The sequence below is a fragment of the Sinocyclocheilus grahami genome, unplaced genomic scaffold (genome assembly GCF_001515645.1).
Source record: "Sinocyclocheilus grahami isolate Dianchi unplaced genomic scaffold, SAMN03320097.WGS_v1.1 scaffold26.1, whole genome shotgun sequence".
Taxonomy (NCBI): Eukaryota; Metazoa; Chordata; class Actinopteri; order Cypriniformes; family Cyprinidae; genus Sinocyclocheilus; species Sinocyclocheilus grahami.
The window spans coordinates 2,015,453-2,035,319 of NW_015505205.1; the positions used below are offsets into that span (position 1 = coordinate 2,015,453).

Consider the following 19,867-nt stretch of genomic DNA (forward strand, 5'->3'; position numbering starts at 1 on the left):
AGAAACTATGCCTTTTAAATTTTAGAATGGGGGTCCCTCATGTGAAAATGATCATATTTGCGGATCTGTGGCATCTACAAATGAGCGGGGTTTATTGAATAATTTTAGTTGTGTATGTTTAAAACTTTGTCTAATCAGCACAAGTGTTGCTGCTTCCAAATGACATCACAATGAAATTGTGATATTGTGAACACACACACACACACACACACACACACACACACACACACACAAAACAAAACAAAATTCCATGAAACCCCACAATCATAAGATTAAGAGCACAGAACATAAGTTATAAATAAATAGCCTAAATAAATAAATAAAATGGTTTAATTGATTAAGCTTTGTCTAATCAGCACAAGTGTTGCTGCTTCCAAATGACATCAAAATGAAATTGTGATATTGTACACACACACACACACACACACACACACACACACACACAAAACAAAACAAAATTCCATGAAACCCCACAATCATAAGATTAAGAGCACAGAACATAAGTTATAAATAAATAGCCTAAATAAATAAATAAAATGGTTTAATTGATTAAGTGATAACTGGTATAAACTATCAAATGATAACATAAATAATTCATAGAAACTATATAACTATAAAACTAAAAAAAATCAAATAGCACAGTTGCTCTCTTGAAGCAATACACAGGTTGCTCCTGAACTAACTGCTGCTGTAAGTTGTCTGTGAAATGTATTTTATACAATTGCTAATAATATAAATAATAATGATACATTTCAATTTCAATTGAAACAGAGCTGACACAAGGGCCACTAAATAAACACCAGTTGAGGTTCCATTACTGCACTGCAGTGAATCACTTCCAAAAACTCGGGGAAGGCCACGTTTGGCGAGGCAGGATGTGTTTGTAGGCTACTGCGCAAAACCTCAAGTCTGGATTGAAGCCTGACGTCAGGGGTGGCCAACAGCGCTTCTGAGGACAGTAACAGCACTGAGCATTGAGCCACAAATCTCACTAGCTGAAATGATTTTTTTTTAAATTGAGAAATAATGTATACTTCCAGCAGGGGGCGCCTGGCGGCTCAGAGAGCTTAATACTCCCACTGAGCTACATTCAGATCTCAGAATGCTTTTTTTTACTGAAGACCTTTCTATACTTAACCTATAACATTTTAAATGTATTAATCACAATGATTGATATATGACATATACATTAAAATCCGTCAAACCAATCTCTGTAAAACGATTTTTAAAAATCCTTATAATCTACCCGCAAACGACTGTGATTGGTCTATCCTTAACAGCGCAAAGAAAAGTAACAGGTAACACGTGCATATGCTACTGTCGCAGACGTCTTTCTGTTGACAGAAAATAACAGAAAAGGTGGGTGGAAGTGATAATGATAATAGGAATGTTTCATATATACATAAAAGGAAACTTATGTACGGTTATAACCGTTATATTTAGTGAAATATGGTTCATTATTGCTATAGGAAGTAACTAGTTACATCAAAGACTATAGAAATTGGTTACATGTAGGCCTAACTAAATTACGGTATTTAATTACAAAGTCAATTTAATTGTAATTAGTTACAGTTACTGATCATTTAAAAAAAAAATAAAGTCCACTGCAGCTCTACCCTCTTATTCTGTTTCTGCATCCCATCGCTCAAGCGCTCGGAGAACAGAGGATACAGGGATGATGATGATGATGATGATAAACATACCGAGAAACTGTGACATATAGAGAGCACGTCACTGCGTTTTGCAACTTAGCCAATGATGCCGACCACGGAGGCAGGGACAGCCTTATAATAGGGCTTCAGTCTGCAGGACGCAAAGAGCAGCTTGTGTCTGCAGACAAAACAACGAGGGACTCTGTGCGGAGCTTACAGGGCATTAAGAGCACCAACTAATCCTGTGCATGGCCAAAAATATAAAAGCGAAGAGTAAAAAACGGGCTTTTGCGTGAAGAAGGAGATGTTCGGACTAAAGAAGTCGCAGCAGCAGTAGGATTGCAATCATTCAGTGTTATTTCAGTTTTTAGCTATTTGAAATGGGAGCTTTGACAAGCCGTCAGAATGCAGGAGTGGAGGAGGTCGATATACCATCCAATTCTGTTTACAGATACCCACCCAAATCCGGTAAGAAAATGATATATTATTATATTATAATATTTCGTATTTTTATTATAATAAAATATTGTTCTTGTTCCTTTTATATTATATAATATTATTATTAATTAATATTTAATAATAATATTATATTAACAAAAGTCTATCTAAAGAAATAAACTGGCCCATATAAACACAAGCTTGTTCAGACTGTATACTCTTTATAATTTTGGGGAGAAATTGTGTAAAAATTGGCATTTACTGTAAAATTGGCTTGTACAATTTAGTTAAATATTTGTCTTGCTTCTTCTTGTAATTGAAATTGAGAGGGTCCTTGTGTTCATTTGAACTCCAGAGGGCCTGAGCCACCACCCGCTGTTTCTTGGTCAGCAAGTCTGCCTCTGAAAGGCAGAGTAGGCCCATAGATGCTTGTCTTTATATTGATATGGGGCATCATTCCAGTGGTGCTGTGTCTACAGTCTACCGAAATGTATTTGATGATTTTGCACTGATCTGAAATAAGTGTGTCCACTGCATGTAAATGGAATTTATTGTGACTATGCGGTTTACATGGATTATGCTAGATTAATATATTAATTTACTACATGTTCATTTTTAGATAACAGTATTCGTGTATGTTTAGAAAATGCAACACTCATCACGTTAGTTTTAGAATGATTGTTTTACAAATCTCAAAAGAAATTTGAGAAGACATGCAGATGAGAAGATGTCAGTGTGTTAACCACAAGTCACCAGATACTCTTATTATGTGCAGCTTGGGACTTGTGCCTGATTCTTGCTACCTCCTGCTCCAGTTTCAAGCTTGTTCATCTATCTACCCTGGCATCTTCCCATGGCGGTTGCTATCCTCTGTCTGCCCTTGAGCTTGTATTTCTTTAATCTATTTGTTCTCCAGTCTGCCATATCTGTCTTCATTTTCATTTTGAAACCTTTTACTTGTCTTGTGCCCAAACATCCTTTGGGGGAATGGAGGTTTTTGCATCTATATATTTCATACACCATTTAATAGTCAGCCTGTTGCTAAAAATTAAAATATGTATCTTTTACATAAAAGAACTGGCCTATTTCTGCCTGATCTGATGATAAAATGCATTGGTGTTGGTGTAATACAATGTAGCCAGTTGAAATAATGAAATAATATTTTTTTTACTTAAAACAAGTTCGTTTTGAATGGTTCCATATCTATAACATTTGATCTGTTCATTGTCATTCAGGGAGTTATTTTGCTAGCCATTTCATTATGGGAGGAGAGAAGTTTGATTCAACTCATCCTGAAGGCTACCTCTTTGGTGAAAATACTGACCTCAACTTCCTAGGCAACAGACCAGTAGTGGTAAGATTGCATTTAATTTCCTGGTAACATAGATGCAGCCATTTTGGCTGATGTTTATAGAAGGTCATGAAACCACTGTTTTTGCTCTGTTCATTGATTTGACCTTGTGTGATCTCATTTCCAGAAAATATCAACAATGTGCCTCATGACTTTTTATTTAAATACATATTAATCACAGATATTTTAAAATGTGTGATTCTCATAATGATTTGCATTTTATATTATATGTCATTTGTGTTATTTTATAAGATTTTATAATATTAACATATTTAAAGACATTTTAAAATAAATATCTTCATTAGAAGAGGGAGAAGAATGAATACATTTCATACAATTACAATATACATATAAATCATTACATTTGAATATGATTTATACATCTATTTTAAAATATATATTTTACTCTTAATTCTGGCTCATATTTGAGCCTTTATGAGTCTGCTTGTTACTTTAACTGAATATTTAGGTTAGTTTAATGTAAATTACTATATGTTGGTGGAAGCTTTTATAATTCACAGGATTATACATGACCAAATGTCACATGTAATTGTATTGCTGTTCTTATACACTGCTTAGCTATATCTAGATTTTTATCCTGATATGTATGTGTGCAGTGTTTGTGTGCTTTTATGAAACCATACGTGTATTTCTGTGTGCAGTGGGTCTTTTATTTACACTGTATGCATTAGCTGCTAGGCCCGTCTCTAAACAGACAGCCTAGTGATGCTGTGGATTTAAGCGATGGCTTACCGCAAGTAATACAGAGAGCCACATTCAGTCTGAACTCCGGGAAGTGGGGAAGGGGAGGTGACAGGCTCACCCAGTGTTGACCCACACACGAACACACTCTTGATGCCTCTCTGGCACGTGGGCATGCCCGTGCATTGCATTTTTCCAGGGCAAACACACACACACATATGCATGCATCAGCACAACAGCTTGTTAGGAGATCAGTGTACATCAACTTCCTTTTAATGTGGCTTTGTTTCCAGATTATTTTTTTGTTTTGAAAGAGATCATATGTGGGTATCAGATGTGTGAGCTGATAAAACAGAACAAAGTGCTTCTCAAATATTATTATAATCAATAACTTTACCCTCACTCTTGACTCTTGTTAGTTCCCGCACAATGCTCCCCCTCCACATGAGCCGGTCAAGACCCTCCGCAGTCTCATCAACATCCGTAAAGACACTCTGCGACTTGTCCGGTGAGATTTTCATTGCTAATATCTTTACTATACCTGACAGAGCTCTTAAAGCAATCATGTGATGAGTTCCTGTTTGGACATATTTGATAAAACAGCACATTTGGGTGGGACATGTTGAAAAGGTTGTCTCTTTTTTGAAAGAGCTAGCAGACTTTAGTTACATTTAGTTGATACCTGTATTTTGTATCTTATTTTATAGAGCATCTGATTAGATGGAAATCTGTGTAGTGCAAGATAAACCATAGGTTTTCCCATATGAGAAAATGTCAATTTTAAATGCATATTTCAACTTTTTAGCTGTGCAATAGCATTTACATAGCTTCAAAGCTAAAAGACATGGGCCACAAAATTAGAATATCGTGTTAATGTAGAATATCTCTGTGAACTGCCACCCTTTTCAGTAATGACCTTCTGTGATTTACCCTCTTTGTGGAGGGTGTCAATGATTGTCTTCTGGACCATTGCCAAGTCCGCAGTCTTCCCCATTATTGTGGAATTTATACTGTAGGGATTGTCATTTAATGAAACTCAAATGTAAATATTCTAATGTTTTGAGATACTGGATTTTTGACTTTCATGAGATGTAAGCGCTAATCATCAAAAAATTTAAACAAAAAAATGTTTTGAAATGTTTTACTTTACATGTAATAATTCTAGAATATATGAAAGTTTCACTTTTTGAAATAAGTTACAAATATATATATTTATATACACACACACAATATATATATATATATATATATTTGTTTTTATACTCTTTTAGATGATGCATTTATTAAATATATTATTTATATTTCTGTGCATTAATATTTTTTGCTGAAATCTTAATAAAGTTTGTAATTTTGTCTGCAGATGTAGTGAAGACATGAAGCTTCCTGGACAGGAAGTTGGGAAAAGCCACAGCTGCTATAATATTGAGTTTACCTTTGATGCAGACACACAAGTTACCATCACTATATACTACCAAGCCATTGAAGAGTTTCACAATGGTGTGCCAATGTAAGTTGAGCATTAGACACACACATGAGTATTCCTTGTTATTTATTTATTAATAGCACACTTCAAACTCAGCCTTTTAATCAGAGAGCAGCAAGTTGGGAAATGACATCAAAGCTTGGGTTATATTGCTCTGTTCATTGTGTGTTGTTGACAGATACTTGCCGCAGGACAGCTCTCTGCAGTCAGAGACGGTGCATTTCAAACGCGGCGTCTGCCAACAGTTCTGTCTGCCCTCTCATTACGTCAACTTATCAGAGTGGGCAGATGAGGAGGTAACACATCTGCTAGCTGTGACCTTTTGTGTTTTTAGAGAGAGGTTAAAATAGGTCAGACTGAATTAATCTAAAGTCTCGTTAATGAAATTATTGAGCAATTCATAATGCATGTCCTTAGAGCACTTTGGGTAAACCTGGTAATGTGGTTTATTGTTACACAGCTTTTGTTTGACATGGATAAAGACATCTACCCCATGGTTGTACAAGCAGTAGTGGATGAGGGAGATGGTGAGTTTTATGTAATTGGATATTTTATAATATATATGTAGAAATATATATCTGGAAATAAATGTAAATATATTTGTCCATGTTTTTGTTGTGCAGAACACTTGGGACACTCTCATGTTCTTCTTGCAACCTTTGAGAAGGTATGCTTTTTTGTGTAAAAAAAAAAAAGTAATGTTTTGTATTTTAATGTTCAAAAGTTCGGGGTTGGTAAGATTTTTGAAAATCTCAAAAATACAGTGAAATTGTGAGCAATTTTGTGAAACTTTTTTACAATTTAAAATAACAGTTTTCTGTTTCCTGTGTTGGCAAAGCTGATGTTTCAGCAGCCATTACTTCAGTCTTCAGTGTCACATGATCCTTCAGAAATCATACTAATATGCTGATTTCATGCTCAAGAAACTTTCAAGAACATTTCTTCTTATTATTAATGTTAATGAAATCAGTTGTGCTGCTTGATATTTTTGTGGAAACCATGATAATTATTTTTCTGGATTCTTTGATGAGCAACTTTGAGTAATTTTTTGTAACAATGTGAAAGTATTTACTGTCACTTTTTATCAGTTTAAACATATCCTTGCTGAATAAAAGTATTACATTCTTAAAAAAAATATATATACTGACCCCAAACTTTTAAACAATATTGCATATTTATAAAAGAAGGTCTTTGTAAATTTTTCCATTCATACAGTGTTCCACATTTGCAAATTAGTATACAAATGAGGACTAGACTAAATGTAAAAAGGTGAGGTTGTACTATTTCTACCTGATCTAACACTAAAATGATCTCTGTTGGTGTAAACTAATGTAATCAAACTGATTCGGTCATATTAAATAATATTATTGGCATAGTTAAAAACAGTTTAGTTTATCTAACAAAAATAAATTCACTGCGACGATTAGTGATTATATCATGTCGCTGTCTTTTTCTCCTAGCATATGGATGGAAGTTACTGTGTAAAACCTCTGAAACAGAAACAAGTGGTAAGGGTCCTCTTACTATTTATGTAATCTTATAGCTTACAAGAAGGTCAACTCATATTAAATGATTTTTGTAATATAAACGTGTCAAATTTACAATAAACTTCTTAATCTTATCGTGATTTTATCTTAGGTGGATGGAGTGAGTTACCTGCTGCAGGAGATCTACGGTATAGAGAACAAATACAACAGTCAAGAATCAAAGGTAAATCATCATCAGATTGAATCAGATTCAAAGACAGTAGAATGATTTAAATTAGCAAAATGATTAATATAGTAAATTGTTTAATAAATTTCACTTCACTGTGATATAGTTGTCACTACTCTCTCCATATCAATTTTGAAGGACAACATCTGTTACTTCTAAGCTTTCATACATTAATTAGTATCAATATATGAAAAATGACACACTCCTGTTTACAGGTGGCAGAAGATGAGATTAGTGACAACAGCGCTGAATGTGTTGTGTGTTTGTCGGACGTGCGGGACACACTTATCCTGCCCTGCAGACACCTGTGCCTGTGCAACGCCTGCGCAGACACACTGCGTTACCAGGCCAACTGTTGCCCCATCTGTCGACTGCGTAAGCACCAACCCCTGTACTGAACTCATTCAACAGGACTCTATTATTGAGATTATTATATTTATGAAAAGTTAATTTTGCTTAGATTATATTTTTATCTATAGTGACTCATACATAAATGTTGTGGCGGGTATTTCATTAAAGGTGTCATATGATGCGATTTCAAGTTTTCCTTTCTCTTTGGAGTGTTACAAGCTGATTATGCATAGATAAGATCCCTGAAGTTGCAAAGACTAAAGTCTCAAAACCAAAGAGATATTCTTTATCAAAGTTAAGACTCTGCCTAAAAAAGCATCATATGACCCCTTTAAATGTAACTTTGCTTAGATTATATTTTTATCTATAGTGACTCATACATAAATGTTGTGGCGGGTATTTCATTAAATAAAACACTGGACATACTAACACTAGTTGATGCAGTTTTTTAAATGGTTTTAGATATAATATTTGACGAATTTCAAATTTCTCCTCTTAATTCCTATAGCGTTTCGTGCCCTCCTTCAAATTCGAGCGATCAGGAAAAAACTGAGCCCACTCACACCTACTGAATTCAACCCTGTCATCACCTCACAGACATCAGATTCAGAGGAGCACTCGGTAACACACTATGTTTGTTTCAAAATGTTGATACAGAGCCTTATACAGAACAAATATATTTAAAGCTAAATAAATGCATTTATACAGTTGATCTAGCTTTATTGAGACCCAAATGTCAATGTCAAGAAAATAGCTGATTAGGGGTCCAATATAAATACTTTCCTGAGTTTGGTTGGTTGTGATGAGTACATAAAACTTTGTTAGGAGCATTAACTTTAATCCTCTAAATCTTGGCATATGAAATAATAGTCAGAAAATCTGATTTTTTAAAATGGAACAGTTTTGTTGAACCTTCAGACAAAATGTAAAAAAGATCATATTTGAGGAGAAAATATCACCTATGAAGAGACACAAACTGAGCAAAAGTATGCAATTTGGTACAGTTGCTGATATTTATATGGCCAAAAAGTAAGATGAAATTCTGACTGTAATGTAAATCAGTGAGATTTTTATAACAGCAAAGAAGGCTACTTACATAAAATGCAAACAAATATCATTAGTCCATCTATATCTCTCACTATTATGTCTTAGTAAGATGGTATTCAAATGCTTAGTTTTTATGATCAAAGCTCTGTAGTTTTTATTGTGGGGGGAAAATCATAATGCAATGCAATGATGATATACAAATAAGCGTTCCCCAAAAGCCTGGTGTATCATATTTGATATTCATATTTTTACGTTTTTTTTTTATGCTAAACTTAAGTTGCTTCAGTTCAGTAAGTGTACAACAGTTGTTTCAGCAAAGTTTTGATCATGTTGATAATTTATAGGCCTTTGCATATTAAATACGATGCATTAGGGTTAATGGTTTAAGTAGTCAAACACTCTCTGATACAAGTTAGGTGCACAGTTTAATGCAAAAACACACAAATCACCATCTATTCATACAAAAAGTTGTACTGCACTGTTGTTCACAGCCACACGTATGTTTACTACAGGCATCAGAACACATCCCACCAGGTTATGAAGCTGTGTCCTTGTTGGAGGCCTTGAATGGGCCCCTGAACCCGTCGCCATCTGCTCCTCCACTTCAGGGCCTCACCAGAGGCCATGTTTCTGGATCTGTGCCCACATTTGGCAGTGATAGCCACCACACGCCCACGCGCTCCCTCTCTCCGCTAGAACACTCTGTCAACTCCAGCCAGAATGTGAAACACAAGAAGAGTGGCTCTAAGTGAGTGAACCCTAACTGAAGGATTGAATGGTGTAGTATTTCGGTATTACTGTAAAAAACCTGTTGTTTAATGTCTACAGAACATTTGCTGGGTGTTACTAAAACACTTTCCTGTCACTTTACAGCTTTTCTTGAAGGTTAAATTATGGGCTTAGGAAGCAGGCAGATAAATGAGTGGTTGCTAATCATGTATTCTGGGAACTCTCTAGATCCCTCTCCCAGAATTCTTCAGTGCTGCCTGAAGAGGAGGATGAGAAGTCATGCAGTGAGTCTGAAGTACAAACGTGCAGGAGAAAACTGCATGTAGAACAGCAAGAGGTGCAGGCATTATAGTATTTGTATATTTTTTGTATACATATTATTTTATGCATTTTTCATATATTTGCATTTGTCATAATTTTGGGGTCAGTAAGAGTTTTTGAATGTTTTTTAAAAACTGCATTTATTTGACCAAAAATACAATGAAACACTAATAATGTGAAATATCATTAAATAAAAAAAATCTATTTTAATATATTTTCAAATGTAATTTCTTCCTGTGATGGCAAAGATGAATTTTCACCAGCCATTACTCCAGTTTTCAGTGTCACATGATCTTCCAGAAGTCATTTTGATATGCTGATTTGGTGCTCAAGAAAATTTCTTATTATTATGAATGTTGAAAACAATTGTGCTGCTTAATATTTTTGTGGAAATCATGATACATTTTTTAAGATTCTTTGATGAGCAGAAAGTTAAAAAGAACGCATTTATGTGAAAAAAGTAGAAGTCTTTAATGTCACTTTTGATGAATTTAATTTATCCTTGCTAAATGAAAGTATTCATTTCTTCCAAAAAAGAAAATCTTACTAACACCAGACGTTTGAATGACAGTGTATATATTTCAAATAAATATATGAATCAGTATGATATGAAAGACTATAGAATACTCACAAAATTTTAGAAATAATATTTACTTTCATGTATTTATAATACAGTGTCCGCTAGTGATGATGATAGATAATAAACATCAATCTGATCATCATTCTTGTATTGTGTATTTTACTGCAGTCTGGAGTGACTCCTGAAAGTGACAACATCACCCTGTCATCCTCAGGGGCCATAGATCAGTCCTCCTGCAACGGGACCCCTCTGTCCTCCACAATCACCTCCCCAGAGGGTACAGCATTACAGCTAAATCTCACTGAAACACACACCAGAGCTCATTTACATTTGTTTGTCTTCCTGTTCACTTCCTGTCCTGTTCAGATCCAGTAAGCAGCAGCCTGGCCCAGTCTGTGATGTCAATGGCATCCTCTCATAGCCAGCACTCTCAGATTAGCACCGACACACTCTCTTCAATGTCCGGATCCTACATGGCTGGTGCCGAGGGAGAGGAGGCCAATGAGACCCCAGCAGAGAGCCGAGAGCCTTCCCAACATGAGGGTGAGGTAAGACAGTTAGAAGGCCTAGAAGCAGGACAATTTGTTGCTTTTGTTTTTTTATATTCAGATGCTTTAGTTCATGGTGATATTATAGTTTTTACCACCTAATAAACTAAACAGTGTTGGTAGTGGTTAATATTATTATTTTTTTTTTAATAAAAAAAACTTTAAAAAAAATAAAGTTAAATTTATGTTTTTAGAGTGAGTGTTGCACTCACAATTGGAAAAAAAGAAAAATCCACAATAAAGTCATAACAGTTATACTGAACTTTAAACTATTTCTGATGCATATTCTCTAGTAAAAAAGTAATATATTTAAAATTCAGTTATTTCATACTAAGTATAGTTCAGATCTATTAACATACTTACTGACAAAAAATTATTTTAAAAATGATAATTAACTTCTATTTGGAGTACTACTTGTACACAATGCACATTTCTTAATATTAAGCCTGCAATGTGTTTTAATGTCACTATTAATGAGGATTGTATGAACTTTGAATAATATCAATCTTTAAAAGCTAGATATTTAAAATGTACCTAAAGTATACTTGCAGTAGTTCCAATTTAGCACAATCAAATATACTTTAGTATATTATTAGTTGGACTTCATTACATCCGCACAATTAAAGTGCAATAAGTACAAAAATAGTTGTTCCAATTTAGCAGACTTTAAGTTAGTATACTAAAAGTACAATTGCAGGGTATTTGTATTAAATACATAAATATATAAATTGATTTGTAGTATACTTAGAATAATACGTAGAATAAATGTGTTTCAAATACATTTTAGTATATTTATTTTTCACTTGGGTTTTATGATTATTTTATGATTATTTAAAAAAAATTGCTTTTATGTAAAACATTTTATACAAAATTTGCTATATGAATACATTTGCCTTGCCTGTTTCATTGGCTAAGAAAATACTCTTTGTAAATGCAATCTCTATTAAATGGTTTAAAAGAAATTGGAAAAGTCATCAGGAATCATGGAATCTCATTGGTCAAAAGTTATCAGAACACTGTAACCAAAGCATTAACTATCACCGTTGCACAAATATTGATAAGTTTATGCCAAGAACTATTCCTGCAAATCATATATTGTGTCTTACAGAGAACATATTTACATGTGTCCGCAGGGAATCCCCAACGAGGCAAAAGGGCATAACTTTGTGGCTGCCATTCTTGAAGAACAGGATTCAGAGGTTAAAACATCCAAACAGCCAAGCATCTTAAACCAGCAATTTATTTTTTTACTTATTATTTACTCAGATTTGTGTTTTCCTTCTTAGGGAAATGATGTGACTGAGGAAGATTGCGCATCTCCCACCAAAGAACATGGTAATTGTAACCTCAGCTATTGGCTGTACTTATCACGACACTGTACACTAGATTAAGGAGAAAAACATTGCAATGTAGGTGGTACTTCACCTACAAGAGCTTCTAAATCTGCCTACACACCTGCTTGATGAATAACTTGTGTTTGCAGGTGGGCCAAAGGTCGCTCACTACAAATATAAATATCACATGACTCATTTGAGGCGAATATAGTTAGATTTTCATGGTTTGTTTCAATCAGCCCACATACAAGCACATTTGGCATCTGAATTGTAATGAGTATCCAGCTTTCTACCTATTTATTATAACAAGTGTGCATCTGTATTAATGCTATATATTCTTTTGGCCAACTAATTGAAGGCAACTAATTAAGGTTTTGCTTTTGTTTTCTTTGTATTGTAACTAACTGCCATTTTGCATAGACATTTTTCATCTATTTCTTATTTAATGTGTTGTATGCTTACTAATGTGAGGAAATTATTGTCCTAGACTAGTGTTTGTCGGTTGTGTTCTTGTGCACGCACCTCGCATCTGCTCGCTCTCACATGAGTATGTGTGCATCCATCAACCGCAGTCATCACTAAATGGCTGCCGAGTAGCATCCTGCTCCCCATCGCTCTGACCCCTCACACTCCACTCGGCTGCCCTGCCCTGCCTCGGCTGCTCTTGTTTGACCTCTGACCTCGCTTGCAGGTGGGCGCAGGAGGAGCGAGGTGCCTTGTCCAGAGTTTGACAATAACAATCAGGGGCAGTCTGACACCCACTGTATGACAGGCCTGGACAATGAGCAGCCTCCTGACGGCAGATTCGCTGGTGAGTGGCAACCTCTCGAACATGGACTTTCTGATTGGAAGGGATTGGGTGAGGCGCTTTCAAGGTGTCCCATTTAAAACAGCAACTGGCTCTAAAACACTATTGGCTTTGTCTGCTCATGCACGTCCTTAGTTTGACCCTGCTGTAATTTTGTGTAGTGTTAATTGGTACAATGGCCATGCCCTTTAACCCCCCTCTTTTGTGTGTGTTTATGTGTATGTGTGAGTTTATATCATGTATGACTTGTTTCTATCTCTCTGGGTCATACTAATAGCTAAGTTCATGTTCAGTGTCTGCCAGCTCAAAGTAGCTTTGCATCTCCCTTCATTTCTACGTTCATCCCTTCATTTTTGAGCTCATCTTTCCTCTTTTGCCAGCATATTCTGTTAATCTCCAACTCTTGGTTACTGTCATTCAGAGAAAGCATTCTCTCTGGAAGGACACAAATTAAGCTTTTCACATGATAGACTGTAAAATATGATTCATCATCATCATCATATTTTTATTCATCGCGATTACTACACAGTCCAAAATATCCAATTGGCTCAAAGTATTTGGGCACGTAAGCTACTCTTAAAAGTGTCAAACTTTCATTTCATTAGATCAGGAGTGATATCACAGACCATAGATATAATGATCCCCCTTTAAACTTTTGTGCATAAGGACCTATTATTGTACATAAAATTATCAATGTGTGTAAAATGTTATCTGGAAAATATTTACTTTTTTATTAGTTTTTTCAATTGAATAAAATAATTGTGATTAGTCTTATGTTTTGCAAATGAAAGGTCAAATTCAGTAAATTTAGGGCCAGATTTACTAAACAGGGCAAATGAGTGTTAAAGCGCAGTTCCATGAAAGCGCAGATGGGAGTGGAAAATTCTGTGGGTGATTTACTGACTAGGTGCACATTAAAGAACACAGACGCAACATCTAATTTCCATAATGACCAGCGAAATCTACCAAGAGTAGCGCAAATTTCCGGCTGCCTTAAGACATGCTTTTTTGGGCGTTAAATAATGCCACAAATAGCAGTGAATTGACGAGCACAAATCTTAGTAAATTGCGTTTTCATTTAAATACGCTCCTCCCATAAATGTACTGATCGTAAGGGAAGCTCCTTACAAAGGTATATTCAATAAGGTGAGTAGCAAAAATTTGGTGTCCATGCCTTTTCAGTGCTAATTTCCCACTGCGTGTCTTTTGTAAATCCTGACAGTAGTTTTTTAACGCCAAATGAGGGTTTGCGCTGACGCAAGCTGATAGTAAATCTGGCCCTTAAACTTTAAACAATTAAACTTATGTATAATAATATAATATAATATAATATACATGTACTTATTTTTTTTACATTTTTTTACTATTTTTCACTAAATGTTTTTGGGGGGTCCTTGAAAGTAAGTTTAGAAACCCTGAATTTTTGTGAAATGTTTTGCTTGACAAGTATGCCATGTGGTTTGTTATTTTATGTAATGCAATGACATTCATACATTTTTAAGTGCTACTTAAGTGTCCATATACTGTTTGTGGTCACTATAAGTAATGTGCCCATTCATGTCTTGCTTTTGGCACTTCAAAATTGAACATCCTGGTCATTTAAAGATAAAAGTTTCCAGTGAAAGTGCAGTTTTTTCTTCAAAGGGACCCTATCATCTTCTCTCATTATCTGTACAAACCAAGCTTCTCCTTCTTCTCTCAGTCCAACTTTCATTTTCTGTGGATGGCTGGTTGATTCTCTTGATGTGCTGTAAATGTGCTGTGTTCTCTCTCTTTTCTGTCTCTGTTTTCCCTTCCATCATTTCCCATCTCTCTTTCTCTATCTTCCTGGATGTCTGTGGAATGGACAGATGAGGACTCGTGTCCTGTTCAAATTGAGGAATAGGTACGGAGCAAGTTAAAAGGCAATGCACAGAAGTCATGGATTCACAAAGAAGTTTCAGCCTTTTTGCCATTCACTATTGTCATCAGTGGGATTCTTTATGGATTTGCCTTTTGACCTCTGAGGGTTAAAAGAGCCTTTTCATCATTTACTTAGGATGCATGGTGAATATTCAATCCGGGACATTTTAGTTCACAGAAATCTTGGAGAACAATGGATAAAAGTGTCTTGGTTTGCATGACAGACATTTCAGCCAAAGTTTGAAGCAAAAACATTCTGTTCCTGAAGAATGTTATTTAAACATTGATCTCCAAGAGATGCTCCAATTTGGGAAAAAGGTTTAATGAGGTGTTTTTTTAGTTTCTTCTTAATTTTTTCCAAATCACGTTTCCACAATCCCATCATTATTTTACCCTACATTCATACCTTCTCATTTCTCTTCTTTATTTCACTTGTGTCTTCTCACATGGATTCTTCTGTCCTGTTAGGTCTGTTATACCTCGACGTCTATCGTCATGGACGGGATCCTTTGACTCACCATGCGTCCACTAGCAACATCAACCTGGAGGAGCAAGGGGTCACCAATGAGGTGGCAAATCCCAAGAACAAATCTCATCGTGGACCCCTGGCTGTGTAAAATCCTCAATCCACCCAGTCACAGACCTACTCCAATCCTGAGAGGAATATCTGCCTCTTTCTTCATGCCACCTCCAGCCAAACTCGTGCCCACACCAATTACTCATGGATCAAATCCTAAATGCAAACCAGGCAGAATTGACTGTGTGGTTTATCTTCTCCATTGTGATAGATGTCATGTTTTTAGCGCTCTTTTGGTGTTGGCACTTGTGTAAAGCACCACGTTTACACCAACGCTCCACCCCCTCATGCGTACAAATGAAGGGATGACTCAAGCAAGCTCTCCTGATGAAAATCTGGAAAATGAGAACATGATGAAGACTCCAACCTCTCATCTAAGCAGCATTTCATGTCAAGGCTGTGCGACTATGCTTTTTAAAGTTAATAATCAAATCCTGATGATATGAATCAACATCCCTTTGGATTCTCCTCAGTAATGTCACTGAACGTTTGAATATTTCAACTTGTACTATTGGAAATCTGCCCACAATACCCAAGATAGATGTTTCAAAAGAATACGATGGAAAATATGAATTGTCATAATAATCAGTCCTTCACAATATTAACTTCAGAGCAATAACACATATTTGCTCACGTTTCTGCCCTTGTCAGTTTGCTGCAGCTCACTTTGAGCTCTACGTACAGCCTTGCATGTTACAAAGACACAAAGCTACTGAGCTGCCTAAATTGTGTTACACATCTGGCCACGGAGACGCTACTGAACTGCTTACTACCAAGCATTTTCGAACATTTTGTATAGGATATGGAAATGTTGGGGAAAACTTGCCTATGACGTCCACATCTGTGGTCGTAACTCAGATTGCTACTGTTGATGGTATGTTAAATGTCATAAAGCTACTGTCAAGCTTTTTGTGTGTTGTTTAAAAAAATATATACAGAGTTCTGGCATGAAACTCTAGATGGCGCAGTCCGATAGGTCTAGCTCAATCTGACCTGGTGACATCATTGTCACATGGCAGCTGATTGGTTCTCTCCTGTATCGGTAGCCAATGAGCTCACTGCTCAATATTCAAATACCTGGCTTTTGTTTGCTGTAGCAGTTGGCAGCACACTTCAGAAACCCTCCACCTTCCCCAGCTCCACCTGTATAGATCTGCTACGGGGTGATTCATGTATAGTTTATGGGGGTTATTCATATGTGTTATATGTGCAGTAGCAGTATTTCTTACACGCTTATAGCAGCATGTTGTGGATGTATTGGCAGTAGCAAGTCTCGGTGCTTGCTCTGCCGCAGCAGCAGCAGCAACGTAGCAGATCTATTCTGCCAAGACCAAATACATTAACATTGTCATGTACATTACCATGCCAATCCCTCCGAGAGTTGTCATGACAGAAGTTAATTTCACGTCTGAGGTACAATCTAGCATATGCTACAGTTAGTCAATTTGTACCCAAGTCTTGAAAGCTGAAGTAGCTCTTCAGAAGTGTGTTGTTGGACCGATATGGATCGCTATGCCAGGTAGTTTGGTATCCTGTTAAAAGTAATTTTTGTTATGTATTCCTTTTGAAAAGTGTTGCACTTTCCTATAGGGATCCTTAACTTAAAGTGTTTACTTAGCTCCAGCAGTCATTATAGAGTGAAAATGAAGGAAAGTGTGCCACTAACTTGAAAAACAATCAACAACTTTCAGTTTCTCGACAGTTCTGCCAAATCGAATTTATAGTGTTTAAACTTGCACTTTGTTTTTACCAGTGGTATGTTAGTGGTTATGTTACTTAACGAAAATCTTCTACTGATCTGTGGGTTCTCTTTCCAATCCCTAAAAGGGATAGTTCACCCAAAAATGAAAATTCCCAAAATGACATTGGACATTGTTGACTTTGATTGTGTTCCACAAAAGAAAAAACACCATGCAGGTTTGAAACGACATTAAGGTGAGTAAATGAAAGTAATTAAATGTTTTTGGGTGAACTATCCATTCTTTTACTATTATTCCCACAATTCCTTCATCTGAGCCATTGCTTTTATTCATTAGCACTTGTCTGGACTATCTGAATGAAAAAAGGAGTCACAGTACAATCAAATAGTCTCTTATAACTCTCTTAAAATGTCTATTGTACTTTGAGAACCAGGCTTTTCCTTTGTGTGGAAAATTTATTTTATTATTTTTTTATGTTAGCTTAGTTCTTGTTATCGTTGTAATAGTCTGTTCATTGTGTTGTTTACTGTTGTATATGAATGGTGTGAAATTTCTCCAAATGGGATTGTTTAATTTAAACATGCACTAGTAGATTTTCCCTTGACAGCAGATAATGCGGTGCATGTGGTAAGCTCATGGTAGTTGCAGTCAGAAAATAGAAATCCTCCACCTTTACATTTGCACTATGTCTAGCCCTTCCGCACTGAGCTTGCACACTGTGTAAGCAACAGGTATTGAGTCACAAAACAAGCAATACAGCAGCATAATAGCACGTTGTTGTCTGCAGGCAATACAGATAAACTTAGCCATGCATTGAATGTTTTACAGCAGAATGTCACATTTACATGCAGAGAGAAACATCTGTGGAGTAACATGCATAGAGCATGGATAAATTCAAGGGAATTCACGGTACAGTTTTGTTATCTGTATTGCTTTTGTTCTGTCCTCTTTCTGCAGCAGGAGGAGTGACTCTAAACTAAACCTACATGAGGAATGGGTTGCATCAATTCACTCTTGTAGAATGAAGATTACAAAATGTCAAAACCACAATAAACCTTTTCTTAAAAACAAGATTTGTTTGGAGCATTTTACTCTCTCTTTTTTAGCTCAATTTTTAACTCTTTTTCAAATTTACAGTTCAAGTTGCCAGATATTTACTGTAAAAATGATTGGGATAGACATTATGGGATGTCATCTTAGAGCTGATATAATCTACCAGTCAGCTTCGTAAAATACTCAAATCTACTTTGTATCTTATTAATAATCAACATAATTGTGCAGGTGGTAAAATAGAAGGCCATATGTTGACCTACAATTTGTCAAAATTGGTCTTTTCATGACTAATGACATGTGACAGACCACTGTAAAGAACATGTACGTTAATTAAAAATAAAGACAGTAAACATGACATGTGACAGACCACTGTAAAGAACATGTACGTTAATTAAAAATAAAGACAGTAAACATGACATGTGACAGACCACTGTAAAGAACATGTACGTTAATTAAAAATAAATACAGTAAATAGACCAAGTTAATTGAGAATTTGATTAACTAAAATTACAAGGGACTTCCGCTATATGGCATCCTCTGTATGTTTATATAAATATATTTTTTTTTATTATAATTGTATTAATAATGCAAATATTTGTCTTTCTCTCTCTCTACACTGTAAAAATGATTTTTCAAAGTTGTAAATTAAAAAAAATACTGGAGTATGTTTTACAAGAAAATAGTATTTTACTTCAAAATGTCACATTTCATTGCTGTTTCTTTGAAATTAACTGACATTTTCTAGTAATTTCTCAGTGAAAAATTAGATGGATGGATGGATAGATGGATGGATGGATGGATTGATAGATAGATAGATAGATAGATAGATGATAGATAGATAGATAGATAGATAGATAGATAGATAGATAGATAGATAGATGATAGATAGATAGATAGATAGATAGATAGATAGATAGATAGATAGATAGATGACATATCTATCATCCATTCAGTCAACACAAATCAATAACAGCAGAATGTCACATTTATGAGGAACAATGGCCTTCATGAACCTACAAAAATGTTTTATGGTGCTCAGGGGAATGATGTTCTCCCATATTAAAGCTAATTTCCCATCCATTTTCATCTTGTACTGTTACATAAGCAGAGGCAGTGAGTGGGACCAGTTGCCAGTCATCGGCTAACCAGAGGTGGTCTCTCACTGAGAGTTGGATATGAGTTTTTTTCCTGTCTGTGCTATCTGTCTACTTTTTCTAGTAGGTGAGTAAAGCTTCAGTTATTTCTTTAATGCACAGACAATCGTCAGTTGTTCTAAAGATAACTAGCCTGTTTGCAAGGCTAAATTATTTTTGGACATTTAAAACAGCATTAACATATTTCTTGGCTTGCAGATTTAGTGTTACCTAAACAAGTGTGCAGTAAGCAAGATGTACTGGAATATTTAAATCTTACCAGAGACAATGAAAAATTCACAACTTGCCGTCCTGTACTGGACTGGAGACACCCCACCATAGTGTATTTTGATATTTATCTCTACGGCATCCTTTCTATGGTATGACTGCAAACAGCTGACAAATGTTCAAGTGGAACATTATTCTGTGTCTGTTTTATATATAT

At 35.6% G+C, this 19,867-nt stretch overlaps 2 protein-coding genes across 6 annotated transcripts in view; both read left to right on the forward strand.

The window, feature by feature from the left end:
• The first annotated feature begins 1,637 nt into the window (after positions 1–1,637).
• On the forward strand, positions 1,638–16,508 carry rnf157 (ring finger protein 157). 5 transcript variants are annotated; one of them, XM_016251879.1, is made up of 20 exons: positions 1,638–2,120; positions 3,326–3,444; positions 4,563–4,651; positions 5,504–5,650; positions 5,805–5,922; positions 6,087–6,153; positions 6,250–6,293; positions 7,087–7,134; positions 7,265–7,336; positions 7,555–7,714; positions 8,199–8,311; positions 9,250–9,485; positions 9,695–9,803; positions 10,536–10,644; positions 10,734–10,915; positions 12,049–12,114; positions 12,202–12,250; positions 12,941–13,060; positions 14,908–14,942; positions 15,428–15,501. In XM_016251879.1, the coding sequence occupies exons 1-19, from the start codon at positions 2,033–2,035 to the stop codon at positions 14,940–14,942; spliced, it is 1,971 nt and encodes a 656-aa protein (XP_016107365.1). In that variant the 5' UTR covers positions 1,638–2,032; the 3' UTR covers positions 15,428–15,501. The 5 variants fall into 5 exon arrangements, with proteins under 5 accessions (XP_016107365.1, XP_016107359.1, XP_016107373.1 ...); XM_016251873.1 differs by lacking the exon at positions 14,908–14,942 and having other exon boundaries at positions 15,428–16,508; XM_016251887.1 differs by lacking the exons at positions 12,941–13,060; positions 14,908–14,942 and having other exon boundaries at positions 15,428–16,508.
• The window catches only part of LOC107566757 (5-hydroxytryptamine receptor 3A-like), an 8,662-nt gene continuing 5,159 nt past the window's right edge, over positions 16,365–19,867 (forward strand). Inside the window, exons 1-2 of the mRNA XM_016252290.1 lie at positions 16,365–16,410; positions 19,642–19,802. Coding sequence (XP_016107776.1) covers positions 16,365–16,410; positions 19,642–19,802 — 207 coding nt within the window. The remainder of the gene's footprint in view (positions 16,411–19,641; positions 19,803–19,867) is intronic.